The sequence below is a fragment of the Zootoca vivipara genome, chromosome 7, assembly GCF_965207765.1.
Source record: "Zootoca vivipara chromosome 7, rZooViv2.hap1.1, whole genome shotgun sequence".
Taxonomy (NCBI): Eukaryota; Metazoa; Chordata; class Lepidosauria; order Squamata; family Lacertidae; genus Zootoca; species Zootoca vivipara.
The window spans coordinates 29529877-29544038 of record NC_142590.1 but is presented as its reverse complement, the minus strand read 5'-3'; the positions used below and the strand labels follow the sequence as shown (position 1 = coordinate 29544038).

The following is a 14162-nucleotide window of genomic DNA, read 5'->3' as shown; positions in this document are numbered from 1 at the left end:
TGCCCCAGAACTCAGCTTAAGTACAAAGTTCATGTGTTGTACTATAGGGTGTGTATGGATTGTGGCTAACGTCTTGTGTACTCAGCTTCAAACAGCAGTGGTGGGAGCGCACTGGAACTGGAATAAATGGGAATGTCATGCGAGCCCCTTAATTGTTTCCATGTAAATGAGGCATTGATGCACACACAGAACCACACAATTATATCTAAAGAAAGAGAGAGAAACCTTATTTTTAATCTAGCTATTTTCAGCAGTGGACACTGAGTTCTGATAAAAGTAAAATCTTTTTATTAACACTCTAATGGAATTTACTCTCTTTAAACAGCAATAAGCTAAATTATTTTCATTTCCAAGTCAGCAGGTGTGACATTAATAGCAAAGCCACTCTCAGAAACAGCCTTGCACACTGGGTTTGCCTCCCTTCTGAGCTACAGCCATTAGCCCTGAAGAGTCCTGAGATCCTTTAGAAGCCTTATTTGTTACACAATAAACCAGTCTGCCTTGTATAGATATGCTGTTTGTACACAATATAGTGTGCCTGAATGCACATTTAAGTACAATATCTATACTGGAGAGAAAGTAATTGATTTAAGAGAGATGACATCTCAGTAGCTCATTTCATACTTTCACAATATAGCAATTTTTCTAAAGCCTCTCGTTTTCTCCTTTCTTCCACGGTGCTGCTCATCTTAGCTTTCCATCAATTTACCTCAAGCATCCAAAACAGCAAGGGACGTTTCTGAACAACCTAGAGTATTCATCCTGGATCTGAAATGAAAAGATGGAATGAACACAGTGGCTTATTAACAGGTAAATATATGTATTTTAAGCATCTTCCAGAGAGTGTGGCTTATTCTGTTATAGAGGTTTTTACATAATTTGGCCTCAGAGAGGATTAGGGGCGATGCTGAAGGGCTTTTCAGAATGCAGACTGCAGAATCTTACATAAAGGCTTCAATCCAGAATCAGATGACTATAGTTAGTAAACCTCTTTAATTATTTCATAGGATTATTGCTGTACAATCTGAAATGCATTGCTTCTTAAATTCTAGAACTGTGAGACATAAATCAGATTTCAGAGTCTTAGGACATGATTGTGAATTATGTATGTGCACAAATTATTTTATTCATCTACGGCTGCAATCCTTAATACACTTACTTGTTAAGTGTGGCCCATTTAAACAAATGGGACTGCCCAGTTAATATGGATAGGACAGTAATGTAAATCTTCTAGCTTCTCTGCCTCTGGCAATCTTTTACCCTTTTCTCTCTGTTGATGCTTCTCAGACACATAGCACATCATGCTGCCTTCTGCTAAGAGGCAGTACAATCCCCCAGCTGGGGTAAAAAATGGGGTCAGCTGAATCAACTTCCCTTTAAATACCCTACCTGGAGAGCTTTCCCATGCCTGTACCTTTTGGGATGGCTTAGCCACTACAGACTCCTGCGTGAGAGCAATCTCGTGAGGTTGAAGGGGAGGGGGGCAGAAAAACGTCTGAGAGGGATGTTTAAAAAGGAGGGGACTTTTTGGTTTACAAATTTCAAGGGTGGCTTTGGCACAGGTGTGCCACATGAAGCATTTCTGGGTAGAAGAAGTACACTCACTTTTCGTGACAAAACACAAAGAAATATGAAGATGAACAGTCCTTGAAATGCATTGAAGATTGTAAAAAGGTATGCAGTGACCACCGATCCCTGGATGACATGAAGCACGCCAAAGATCCACGTCGCCCCAAGGAGGAAGAGGAGGGAAAGAGCCCCCCGTGCACAAGATCTAGGCAGAAGCAAAAGGGTTAGAATTCTCTCTCTCCCTCCCTCCCTCCCTTTCCCACCAAATGCAGGAAATAATTTTTGCAGTTGAAAAATCCCTGAACACTGCATTGCAGTTACATGGTCCCTCCTTTAGGGTGTGCTGCGGTGCTGTTGCCAAAATGATATTCTCTTGCTCTCACAAGGAATCGGGAAAAAAACAACAGCAACAAAAATCGCAGAAGAAAGAGTAAAAAGTGGACGTTTTTTTTTTAAAAAAAAACACTGCCTGTCTTAATCTTCAAATCTGTTTTCTCTGGTGTATTGCAGAGCCATATGATTTGATTTTAAATCTACTGTTAGTGTAATTCCCCAAGGTAAAACATATGTCTGTTATGAAGTATACCCCCTAAGAAACCTTGGAAAAAAATGTATTGTATGCTCTTAGGTCAGCACATGTGCATGACATCAAAGGGATCTCTTGGCTGTTTCTCAGTTTCAGCCTCGGAGATAGTGCTGGCTGTAAAACCAGACTTTCTCTTTATATTAAAAGGATTTCGCTTTTACAATGCAAGGGAACTTTAAATTGTGGCAGGGTCAGAATACTGATGTCCTAATAGCATACAAATCAATTGCCTCTGGTTCCCCCACCCTCTTTTTTTTGTTAACACACTGTAGTCTAAGTACACTCAGCCCTGCTCATGGACTCTGACAAATTACACCATGTTGTCTCACAAATGAGCTCCTTGATTAGTTTTTCTTTTTCATTTTCAGTCCAGCAGTTGCTGGACTTCCATTCCACAAGAAAGCCTTTTCTCTCTCCCCCCCCCCCTTCTTTTTCTTTTTTGGTGCTGCTTCCAGAAAAATGAATAATCTTTTGACTTCATTAGAAGCAGTGCACTGTGTGAAGCTGATAGGGCGAGGAACAGGAGAAAAGTGATCAATCAAACAATTGCTAAATCCTAACTATAAATCTAACACAGCGAGTTGAAACTGCAGGAGTGTTTCTAAGCAACAAAAACAGTAAGTTGTTTTCAGTGGTCCCTGTAGCACGCACACACACACACGTGCGCGCGCGCACGCACACACACACACTCCAGCCTTGCCAGCACAAACGGTTTTCATTTCAAGGTCTCTATAAATCAGTTTTAAAGAAAATGAGTTGATCGGGAAATCATAGCAGTACACAAAATAATAATTAAACAATCCTGGGAGACAAACAAATGAAAAGGCAGGTTTGTTGTACCCTCCCCCTATTTCTCTCTTCTCCACCAACAGAGTGCATCACCCAGAAAGCAATGAGAAGTATTTTTTCAACCTTATTGATTTCAATGGGAGACTGAAGCAAATTCTGAGCTCTTCCTTAGTGAAAAAAAATGGGCATCCTGGCTGCAATCCTATACTCACTTACTGGGGAGTAAGTCTCTGTGAACTCAGTAGAACTTATTTCTGTGTTGGCAAAATGTCTTGGGGGGGGGGAATGGCAACAAGTACAGTGGTTCCTCGCTAGACGAAATTAATTCGTTCCACGGGTCAATTCGTGTAACGAATGTTTCGTCTAGGGAGTCCCAGTTCCCCATAGGAATGCATTGAAACTTAATCAATGCGTTCCTATAGGCTCTGGGGGACTGGCGGCGGCATGCAACGGGGCTTCGGAGAAGGTCTCCGAAGCCCCGTCCGATGCCGGCTGTGTGCAAGGCGGCGGGGGGAGAAGCTCTCTTCTCCCAGCCACCGCCTTGCCTGCCTCCCCCAACATGGAGTGCAACTTCGGAGACCTCCGAAGTTGCGCTCCGTGCCGGCTGTGCGCGGCGAGAGGCGACGGCGGGGGAAGAGCTTCTCCCGCCGCCGCCTCCCACCTGTCTTCCCCGGTGGTGCAGGGCGGTGTGGTGGCTCCGGGTGACGGAGCCGAATCGCAGTGGGCGCTGCTTGCCCCCGTCTGTCTTCCTCGAGCCAAGGGGAAGACAGGCAGGGGCAGCCGCTGCACTGCCACGTTTTGGCTCCGTCCCCCCTGGCAAAGGAAGATTAGCTGTCAGCTTCCCGAACTGACAGCTGATCTTCCTTTGCCGCTTTCTATGGCCACGCTTCGTAAGACGAAGCGGCGGTCATAGAAATAGAAAATTTTGTCGTCTTACGAATGCCTCGCGCAACGCAAAACTCTTTCGTCTAGTGAGTTTTTCGTTGTGCGAGGCATTCGTAAAGCGGGGCACCACTGTATGGTATTTTGTTTTAAAAAATGCTTTTTAAAATTCCCCCAAAGCCTAAAAACTTAATTTTTGTGGGGAACTTTGCCCCTCCAAAAAAAGCTCAACAACTCTTTGCCCCATCCAAAAACATTCATAGGCCAGGGTTGCGGCAGTGATGGTCAGGGTTGTGGCCGCTTTGGGGTGATAAATTGTGTGTGGGAATCAGCCGCGGCCATGGCTGGTGGTTGCTGGCAGCCCTGAGGGGAAAGTTCTGTCATGTGCACCTGAGGTGTCTCCTCCAGGCACCGAAGAAGTGCCGAGAGCAGTGGCGGTGGGGCAACGGATCGCATCGTGTGGAAAGGTGAGTCGTGGTGCAGGATGGCCGAGTGGCCGGGCCCTATCAGGCCCATCATCCTGTGCCCAGGAGACATCAAGATCACCCCTGCCAAAGCACCCTGCGGAGGCAGCGACGGCCATGCCCCACCACCACTGTTGCTCATCCCCACCATATGGCAATCCTCATTCATTAACCAGATTTCTATTTCTATTTGAAGCACAGTTTTCAGACCCAGATTCTTAAAACTGCAGAACTTAGAGTCCACGGAATCTTACCAACTAAACCAGGCATCCCCAAACTTCGGCCCTCCAGATGTTTTGGACTACAATTCCCATCTTCCCCGACCACTGGTCCTGTTAGCTAGGGATCATGGGAGTTGTAGGCCAAAACATCTGGAGGGCCGCAGTTTGGGGATGCCTGAACTAAACAGTTTAGCTGGTGCAAGGACTTTAACCAGCAGATATCCCCCACCCTCAGATTTCCCTAAACACACTGTGCACGCTCTGTGAATTCCCAGAACAGATTTATGCGTTGTGGGGGGAGAGGAGAAGATGGGGAAGTTCTGCTACATATCCTATTGAGTTCTCACAGGTAAATGGACACACAAGTATAGTCACAGGCTTTTGTCAGCAAGAAAAAAAGCCTTAATGCAATGTAAAGTACACTTTCCTTCGGGAGTGATGTTAATATAGAATTACATCAGTGGGTAGCTGTTTTCAAATCAACTGGTTTTAGTTTTTTTTTTTTAAAAAAGAGTCAAAGTTGAAATTTACCTTATATTTTCATAGCAGCTAACTTCTGGCTTTAGCATGGCTGTTTGTCGAAATACTTTATAGATAATGACACCAAAAGCAATCAAATTAACCTGGAAATATATACATATATGTATTCAGTTTAACAAGATGAACGTTGGAATTATAGCTGTATTTCATATTTAACGCAAACAAATCAAACCCTTTTTTTCTTTTGAAAGGAAAGAGCTATTCTGATCCTTTTAATAGAACAAAGAGTACTACAGTAACCTAGGTCAAAAACGAATGTAACTCTATATCTTTCCAAGTGTATAATTAACAACAGTCTGCAAATGTTTATTGAATTTATTGGAAAATCTCTTTAGGTTCTGGATCAGAATTCTCCCCCAAAGTAGATGTATGGAATATGTATTCTCGGTTAGGCATTATACAGATATTTCATTTGAAAATACAAACCTACTGTTACCTACTAAGTAACATTAGAAACATCACGGGTGCGTTGAAATCTTTGGGTGTAAAAGATACATGTGAAAAGTTTTGAATTTCAAAGGTACTTTTGGTAAAAAGGGTAACATACTATGGACTTGGTATTAAACTTTGCATTTGTCTGACTAAGAAAAAGTCAGAAAAATATGGAAACGAGGCATGGAACAAATAAACAGTAAATAAATCAGAGAGCCAACCACATACGAGCCAACCACAAATGATACTACTGAGCAGTGATGGCTTTGTCTTGGAAATAATCTGAGCCACCACCACAAAAATGAGCAATAGCCTGCTTTATCTCTGGGTCAAAGCCCTCTTTCTCCTACCGGTAGCTACCCAGCCCTTTGATCCCACAATCCTCCTGTCCCATTTTCTGGTGGCGGCAACAGTAGCAGCGTATAGTAAGCCTGCAGCTTACACCTTCCCTTGTCCGGTGCAATATATAGAAGCACAGCAGGAAAAAAGGTGCTGATGGCCCCCAGATGAAGTACATTTCCCCAAAGCCTCCAGGGCCTTTTCTCCTCCTCTAGGCTTTCCTTCTCTAGGCTCTGGAGCAGGCATCCCCAAACTCAGCCCTCCAGATGTTTTGGGACTACAACTCCCATCATCCCTAGCTAACAGGACCAGTGGTCAGGGATGATGGGAATTGTAGTCCCAAAACATATGGAGGGCCGAGTCTGGGGATGCCTGCTCTGGAGGCTCCCAGTGGCTGGAATGTCATTATTGCTGCTGATGCCATTGGTGGCAACTGAAGAGTTGTAGGTAAACCAAAGGGAGACAAAGGGTGTTGTGGAATGGGTGGGAAGGGGCGTAAACCAGGAATTCCTCCATGGCTTGGATTTTTAATTAAGCCAGGAAAATTCAGGGCCTGCAATGCTCACATCTTCTTTGACGTGAATGCTATGAGCCACGAAAAATGTAGCTGTGAACCTCACTGATGTTTGCTGAGTGCATTTATCACGTGGAATAAGAAAAGAAAATGACCGTGCAATACCCAGCATAACGTAATATAGCATCCAATATATCTTAGAGATCAGGTGCTTTTCACTTTGAAAGAAAGCAGCTCTCCCACACAGGAAGTGCTCCTTAGAAAGTAGCAGGGAAGCGCTAGGTTAGGTACCTGTGAGGTTTGTTCAATAAAGTTATGCTGGTGTTTGAAGTAAGTGGAAGCGTCTGATCAGCTATTCACAAGCAGCAGTTATTCACCAAAAATATTCACGAGTAACAGCATATCAGTATTAAAAGAATTATATTGCGGAGTCCACCCGCACCTCTGTCAACAACAACAGCACATTCCTTGGACAAAGTTTGCCTGAAGAAAGCTTCTGAAGTAGTCTTTGGTGCTTTATAAAAGCTGTGCAATACTCCACAAAGTAAAATAGGGACACTTGGATATGCACAATTCTCTCAAGTTGAACAATCACTGCCTGAGTATCCCCCAGCCAGTACTTCTATGGTCCTTTGTGTGCACAGGGCTTCACCGCCCCCCTGCCTTGTTTATCTGAAAGATCCTACACCAGGTGTTCCTAATCTGTGGTCCATGGACAATCAGTGGCCATTGACTTTCCTTCAGGTGGTCTGTGACATATCTGTGAAGGAAACTTAATATTTGAATTTTATAGAGTTCTATGGTATTCAGACTGCAGTGCAATAAAATAAAATATAAGAAATAATAGACACAATTAAAAACTACATCTGAAAATCACACAGCACTAGCCTAGTGTATTTCAAGTGCTACAATGTGCAGAAAGAGGTAAGTGCTCCAGCAAGACCCTAAGCAAATGGTTGGGGAGGGGAAGTTGGGGAAACTATGGCCTGCACAATCTAAATGGTATACAAATAGACTTTGTTTGCTTGATTTGTTTGCTTATTCAGGGGCCCACAACGGGTATAGGCAAAGCCCACACAAGTAGAGTTTGTATGTGCCCACAAACGTGTTCACACCTTATTTCCCCAGCATGCATGGAATTGGTTCCTCAGATAAAGAAATCCATCTGGCATAACTGAAGGCCAAGCCAAAAGCTTTTACTTGAGAACTGTCAGCTTAAATTGGAGGTGCTGCTGGTGAAAATGGTGGCGAATAATATCTATTGATATTAACCGGTTGGAACACATTTTTATCGATAAAACGATTCAATTAGTTTTAAATGTGTTGTTTTCATTTGTTGGTGTTGTACACTACATTGAATGCTTTTATAGTGGAAAAGTGGAATAAATATCTTTCCATTAAGTAAGTAACCCCAAGAGAAAATTGTGTTTGAACACGATAATTAGCATAAAACAGGAACTGTTGGAGGCACATGCATCTCCAAGCCTTGCCTAGCTGCTTCCTGACTTCCTACTCCACCCTGATTCTACTTTCCCAAGAAAAACATCCTTTGAGTTTAGTCCTACCTGCTTTTTCATTTGCCCAACAGCACAAAACCTCAATTTACACAGTGAGTGGGTTTGTACCAGACCAAAAGTGCAGGTAGTTGGACACATAGAGAGAGCCTGCTGTGGAGCAATGCCTGAGGACTCCTCCTGTTGTGGGCCATTGCTGGTGTCCTTCCCCTTCCCCTCACCTTTTCACTTGGATTTGTGAAATTCTAAAAAAATATAATGAATGAGCCACATTTCAGCTGGCTTGCTTTTTGCATTCTGTCTATGAATTCTTGATTGCAATTGTGCCAGTTGGGTCTTATGGATTTGCATCTGCTGACTGAGTAATATTAATGAAACATCCACTTGTTTCCTCACCTATATGCTTCAAGAGGAGGGAAAAAAACCAACTCATATTTAAAACAGTAATTGGAAGCCCAGTGTAGGGTCCATGATGGGAAGCCAAGATGGGAGATTTTGGTGGGGTGGACAATTAAGAATTTGTCTTAACCACAGTCTGAGTTTGATCACATGCACCCCTGCAAAGGCATTATTTGAGAAACACATATTCTTTATTTCTGAACAGAAAATCTTGCATGTGTGCCAGCCCTGCCTCCAACATCTCTCTGTGTGCAGACTGTACAATCTCTCTATTCCATACCTTCCTGTGTTGAGCAAGGAAGATCTGATGGAGGCATCTACCTGTATTTTTTGGTTGTATCCAGGGCATCTACCTGCATTTTTTGGTTGTATCCACAGAGCAGGGAGGCTAGTTTATCAGAGCTCGTGATTGCATGGTGATTTCTCCTCACCTTCAAATGGATGTGGATAAAATCTCCTTCAGACCTTCTATGTTCAACATCGAAAGGTTTGGGGCTAAGTGGGCAGGCATAAGGATGTTTGGAACAGTGACCCCCAACATGGACTGATGTTTCCAATTCAGGCATAATGCCCAAAGAGGGGGCAAAACACATCTATGATGCATTATCACACTTAAAACTTCGCAATCCTGAAGCTTAGTAATAACTACTAGGTAGTTAGTGAAGAAACAATTAACTACCTGAGATAGTCCATCTTTTCAGGGGCTACTTAAAAGACCTGAAGAAAGTCTTGGGGGGCAGGGAGACGGAAGAAGAGAGGTCCAGGCCAGGAAGTTTATGTCATGCATTTAACACATTTAACATATTCACTTTGTTAAATACATGTTTGCCAATGTACAATAGATGTGAAGGTCAATATGAATGTGGGAGATAGAAAAGTGGGGCTAAGGCCTTTCCCATGCATACTGCATTCCTAACACCAACCCCCAAAGATGCTGTTTGGAGGGAATCTGCTATTAGCACCAATATTTAAAATTCTGATATACATAATACTTCTGAAACCAGCAGTTCTTGAAGTTAATTATACAATTAATTTGACCTTTATAATAATTATATGCAGGCTTTTATATAATATACATATTCTGGTGAATAACAGAGGAAATAATTCACTTTATCTCTAGCTGGCATAATGTGAGTTTGGAATACTCTTATTAAAAGTGGGGCAAAATGTGGTTGGAACTCAAAAGGGTAATACTTGGAGGATGCATGAAGTTTTAGGAAACTAGATAGCTAATATAAGTGGCATCAGCCTAATTTAATTTCAACTTCATGCGTCTCTGTCCTCATTATGGGTTGGTTTTGGAGTGTAGTTCTGCTCATGGAATGGTCATTCCAGGTTCCCACTCATGGAAGAGAAGAGGTGAATTTTACTGATTCCCTTTTTACCCCACATCACCATGCATCCTCTCATCTACTTTTTAGTGTAAGGATCCCTCCAGCATGGTGTGAAATGTGGTGTGAGAGGTTACCAGAGGAAATGGAAATCCAGAAAATTGCTTCCCGACTCATGGGTAGGAGCTTCCACAGATGGAAGGGCACCATTGGATCTAACCTATCACCATCTCCCTTAATTTCCATGTCCTATCCCTCTCTTTCTGTCTTCTGCCATGCATCTTCCTTTGCTTCCCTCTGTTTTGAAAATGTGATTATGTCATTTTAAGTGCTTTCTCAAGATACATTTCTGTAACAATGGATGCTATCTCTCCATAGATTTGGAGACAGTATTGTAATGCTCACATTTTTCTCCATATTTTGTGCCACACCAAAGTCCTGGTGCTTGAGATACACTATTTATCAAAGTTTCTAAGCTCGTATGGAATTTACAGATGTCCTTTGAAAGTTCTCAAGTGTTTAAGTAACAGTTTTGAATATATTCTTAGAATGGTGTGTCCCCCTTCCCACCTGTTTTTATTTTGTGGTCTTACACCATCTGCTGTAAGTGGGTGAGAAGTTGAAGTGTACTAGAGGGAGAATTAAAGTTGGAAACTATCGCCTGCGTTCTAAATACACCAAGAACACGCATAAAAGCAAGATGATTTTGGACAAGAGCCAACTATAATTCCTATTGCTTGACAAAGGAAAAGCCTTGGACTTTCCTGTACAATTAAATAAACAATACATGGCTTCTCATATACAAAAGAATGTAGCTTTCAACCCAAAACCATGCACAGGACTCTGGTCCTAATGGTGTAATTTTCTGCTTGTGAGAGATCTACTAGCATAATCATTCACTTTCATGATGTGCTGTTCATGATTGGGACTGTTTAACATTAATGGCTACTAGTATTTATTGTTTTCTTTTTCATTTGGTTAGATGACATATCGGGTCCAAATAATGCTGTTAATAATGGGATGATGTTAATAGCGGGAGGTTCAGAGATGTGACCCATGGGGCATAATTCACTGGAAAGGTCTCCTGCACAAGTCCCATTGAAACAATGCATATTCCTCAAGAACACATTAAATGATGGATGGAAGATGTGCAAGAGCATGGTCAAATGTGCCCTGCTGTCATTTCAATGGCCTGTATAATAGCTCTCATTACCTCTTTACATCAGTATCTGTGGTAACAGATGTCTAAAGTGAGCTGCTGTAAAAAGATAGGCTATGCAGGAGACTTAAATCTGCAATTTTTGCATTCTTAAATCAACACTAAAAGGTTTTTTCCTCAACAGTAATTGGCAACAATGAAATTAGCCTCATTTTTTATGTTTAGGTAGCACAACTCTCCACTACATCCCCCAAACTGCACTTCCCAAACAAAGCCCCCCTCCCCTTTGAGTTGGGAGAAAGGATTGAATGAATCCATCACATATAACTGGTTGGATGGCTCAGATATGTGTGAGTCAAAATCAAGTGCAAAACTCTCCACTGCATTTTTCAAAATGGGAAAAAAATGCAAAACAAAACTATATTGGAAAAAAGGTCACAGAATCAGAGAATCATAGAGCTGGAATGGACCAGAAGAGTCATCTAGTCCAACTGCCTGCAGTGCAGGAATCTTTTTGCACAACATGGGGATCAAACCCATGACCCTGAGATTAGTAGAGTCTCATGCTCTACCAACTGAGGTCATATGAATCCATCATATTATTTAAAAAAAAAACAGGAAGGGGAGAGGTAAGAAGAGAGAAGGGCTATGTCATGATAAAGGCTGTGAACACATGACCAGCTTAAAGTGCAACTAGTTTGTTCTTTTTCTCAGTTCCCATTGAAGTTGGTTTGGAGGCAAACACATCAAAATGCAGTGAAATGACAAAAGAGATGTGGACTGTGGCTAATGTCATGTGTACACTGCTTCCCAAACCAGTGGTGGGAGCACATTGGATGCAGATTAAATGGGAGTGTGTGCATAGCCAAAGAATTAAGGGGAGGGGGTATGGCTGAGTATTGTTTAGTAGCTCAATGGGTGCAGGGGTGGCCACCTCCCAAGAGACTCTGATCTACCCACAGAGTTAAAAACTGGGAGTGATCTACCCCCTTTGGGGGGGGGGTTCAGGTCAAAGCTGTTGAGTTTTTTTTTTAAGGGAGGGAAGCCCTGTTTTTTGGGGTTTAGGTCAAACTTGTTGAGCTTCTTTTTGGAGGGAGGGAGGCCCATTTTTGTTTAGGGCTTCAGGTCATAGTTCAGCTTTTTTTAGGGAGGAGGAAAATTTTGGGTGAGCTTTTTTAGGGGTGCCAGTGATCTAGCAGTGATCTACTACAGACATCCAGTGATCTACTGGTAGATCACAATCTACCTGTTGGACGTGCCTGCTGTGGTGGTATGATCCTTTCGGGTTAACAAGCTGGGAAGCTTGTCTTGCACAGATATCCATGAGAGCCAAGGACACTTATTAAATTAGGGCTACTCTCAAACAGCAGGGAAACCCATTTTCAGTGTCCAGCTGTGAGAATGCTTCCTGGAAGGAGATTCAGAAAGAAAAGGCTTCTGGGCTTTTGAGGGAATGCATACATAATATGGTAGCCTACAAATCTGCTCCACTTCCCAGTGGGGAGGAGTTGTGGTGGACCACATGGACACCCACCCCTCTGGGAGCGGGGGACGAAGTACCACGTCACCCAGAGGTTCCTGGCCACGTCATTCACCAGCCAGCCAATCTGCTGGCTGGGGGGGGGGCGTGGATGGGCCCCATTTAAACTGAGGCACGAGCCAGAGAGCTTCCTCTTGGCTTGCTTCCTTGATCATTAGGCATTGGCTGATCTTATGATGGGGAGGGGAGGTGTGGCCATTGCCTGCCCCTCCAAGCTTAAGGGTATTCCGTTAAAGGAATCCGGGGATGTGGATCTTGTCTGAAGCCTGGGGTGGGGCTAGGGCCATGCCACCACCCCGTCGGGAACCCAGGGGGAGCTAAAGTTGGTTTGCATCAACAGGGCTCCCCCTACTGGTGGTTGACCATTACTGGACTCCCTGCTTGTTGGGCAGGAGTCAGATATAGTTGGGTCAATTCCAATGTCTAAGCCAACCCCGCTCACATTCTGAAACCAATGAAGTTGTGGCTTAAATTTGCCCAATATCATTAACCTAATATCCATGTCCTTGTGTCTTATTCATCAACAAGGGGGTGATCTTGGGGTCTCCGCACGCAACATGATTTCTTTCTACTGTCATAGAGAGAGTTGAAGTGGTAGCATTACAGGAACAGTGAATGGACTGGATCGAAATTCTCGAGTTATGAGAACTTGAATCTGGATTATTTCCAGGTACAAAGGTATTGGATCATTCTTGTGGTCCCCAGGTACAGCCAAGCCTGCTGTGGGATAGGGGTTTGTATTTGTCCCTAGAACCATTTCAAACTGCTTGATCCCAAAGGTATTTGACAAGGCATAGCTGCCCATAGCTTATTTATATTCTTAGCAATATCTGATTCCACAGCTTTCTGTGTAAACAACAAAAAAGTAAAACATCTTTTAAATGAAAAGCTATTGAACACTACAGTATACAAAGAAACCCGCCAATGTACTAACACTATTGTGCCTGTTTACAGATGGAAAAAAAACAGCAAGTATGAATCATTGTAATTCTAAGTTCCTTCAGAGAGAATTACAAGACCATATGATATCCTAGCGTGTTAGATTTTGCATTAGGATCCATGACAGAGTTGTAAGACATCCAGACAGCTCCATATTGAGCACACATCTGAGGAATACAAGTTATTTCATCTTCTGTTGGCAGTTTGCTTAAACAGCTGGCTTTGAATGTGTTTCTTGCCTTATGCTGGCATACAGGAAGAAGAGCTGAATTTTGATTTGCCTAGCCATAGACTTTGTTGCAGAATTATCCAAAGAAAGGCCACGGGCATCTAATAGTTTTCCAGAGCAATTTTTGGTGTACATACATATGAATGCTTCACTTAGATTTTGTCACCTCAGCTTCAAAGGAGAATAATTTCTCCTGCCTATTCATAGTAGGTTATGGGAAATCTGATGGTGTTGGCAGGAGAAGGATGAAGCATGTTAAATTGCTGTGAGGGGATTAATTAAATCCAATTTGTGGTAATGGGTGGCATTTAGCAGAGAAAGACAAATTTTGATGATGGAAACCGCAGTTTAAAGAATGAGGGAGAAGAAAGGATAGTGTTAGGATAGGCACAATACACTGTCTTGGCTGACTGGTAGATAAGGATGGCAGAATCAGTCAATTCTGCTTTCTCTCATATTCTCGTTTTCCACTCTTAAGTTGAACATTCCAATTTCCACATCAGTTTCAAATATTTTGAACAAGTTCTCATGAAAATTCGGCAGCATTTTTACTGTGAATTTCTCCTGATAGACATCTTTTAATACACACACCTTTGCAAAGCAATATTCCGCTATATAATGCAGTTCCGAATGTTATTTTCACAAACATATGCCTTTCCAGGCAGATTTTATCCTTATATATGCATTTTTTTGTACCCATTATTTTGCCGGACAA

The 14162-nt window shown here is 42.6% G+C and overlaps 1 protein-coding gene across 5 annotated transcripts in view; it reads right to left on the bottom strand.

Moving 5' to 3' along the window:
- Positions 1 to 265: 265 nt before the first annotated feature.
- The window catches only part of ADGRL4 (adhesion G protein-coupled receptor L4), an 89597-nt gene continuing 75700 nt past the window's right edge, over positions 266 to 14162 (bottom strand). For all 5 annotated transcript variants that reach the window (XM_035122071.3, XM_035122068.3, XM_088673897.1 and 2 more), the window contains 3 exons: positions 5043 to 5134; positions 1606 to 1774; positions 266 to 768 (listed from right to left, as the gene is read on the bottom strand). In XM_035122071.3, coding sequence (XP_034977962.1) covers positions 706 to 768; positions 1606 to 1774; positions 5043 to 5134 — 324 coding nt within the window. In that variant the 3' untranslated portion in view covers positions 266 to 705. The remainder of the gene's footprint in view (positions 769 to 1605; positions 1775 to 5042; positions 5135 to 14162) is intronic.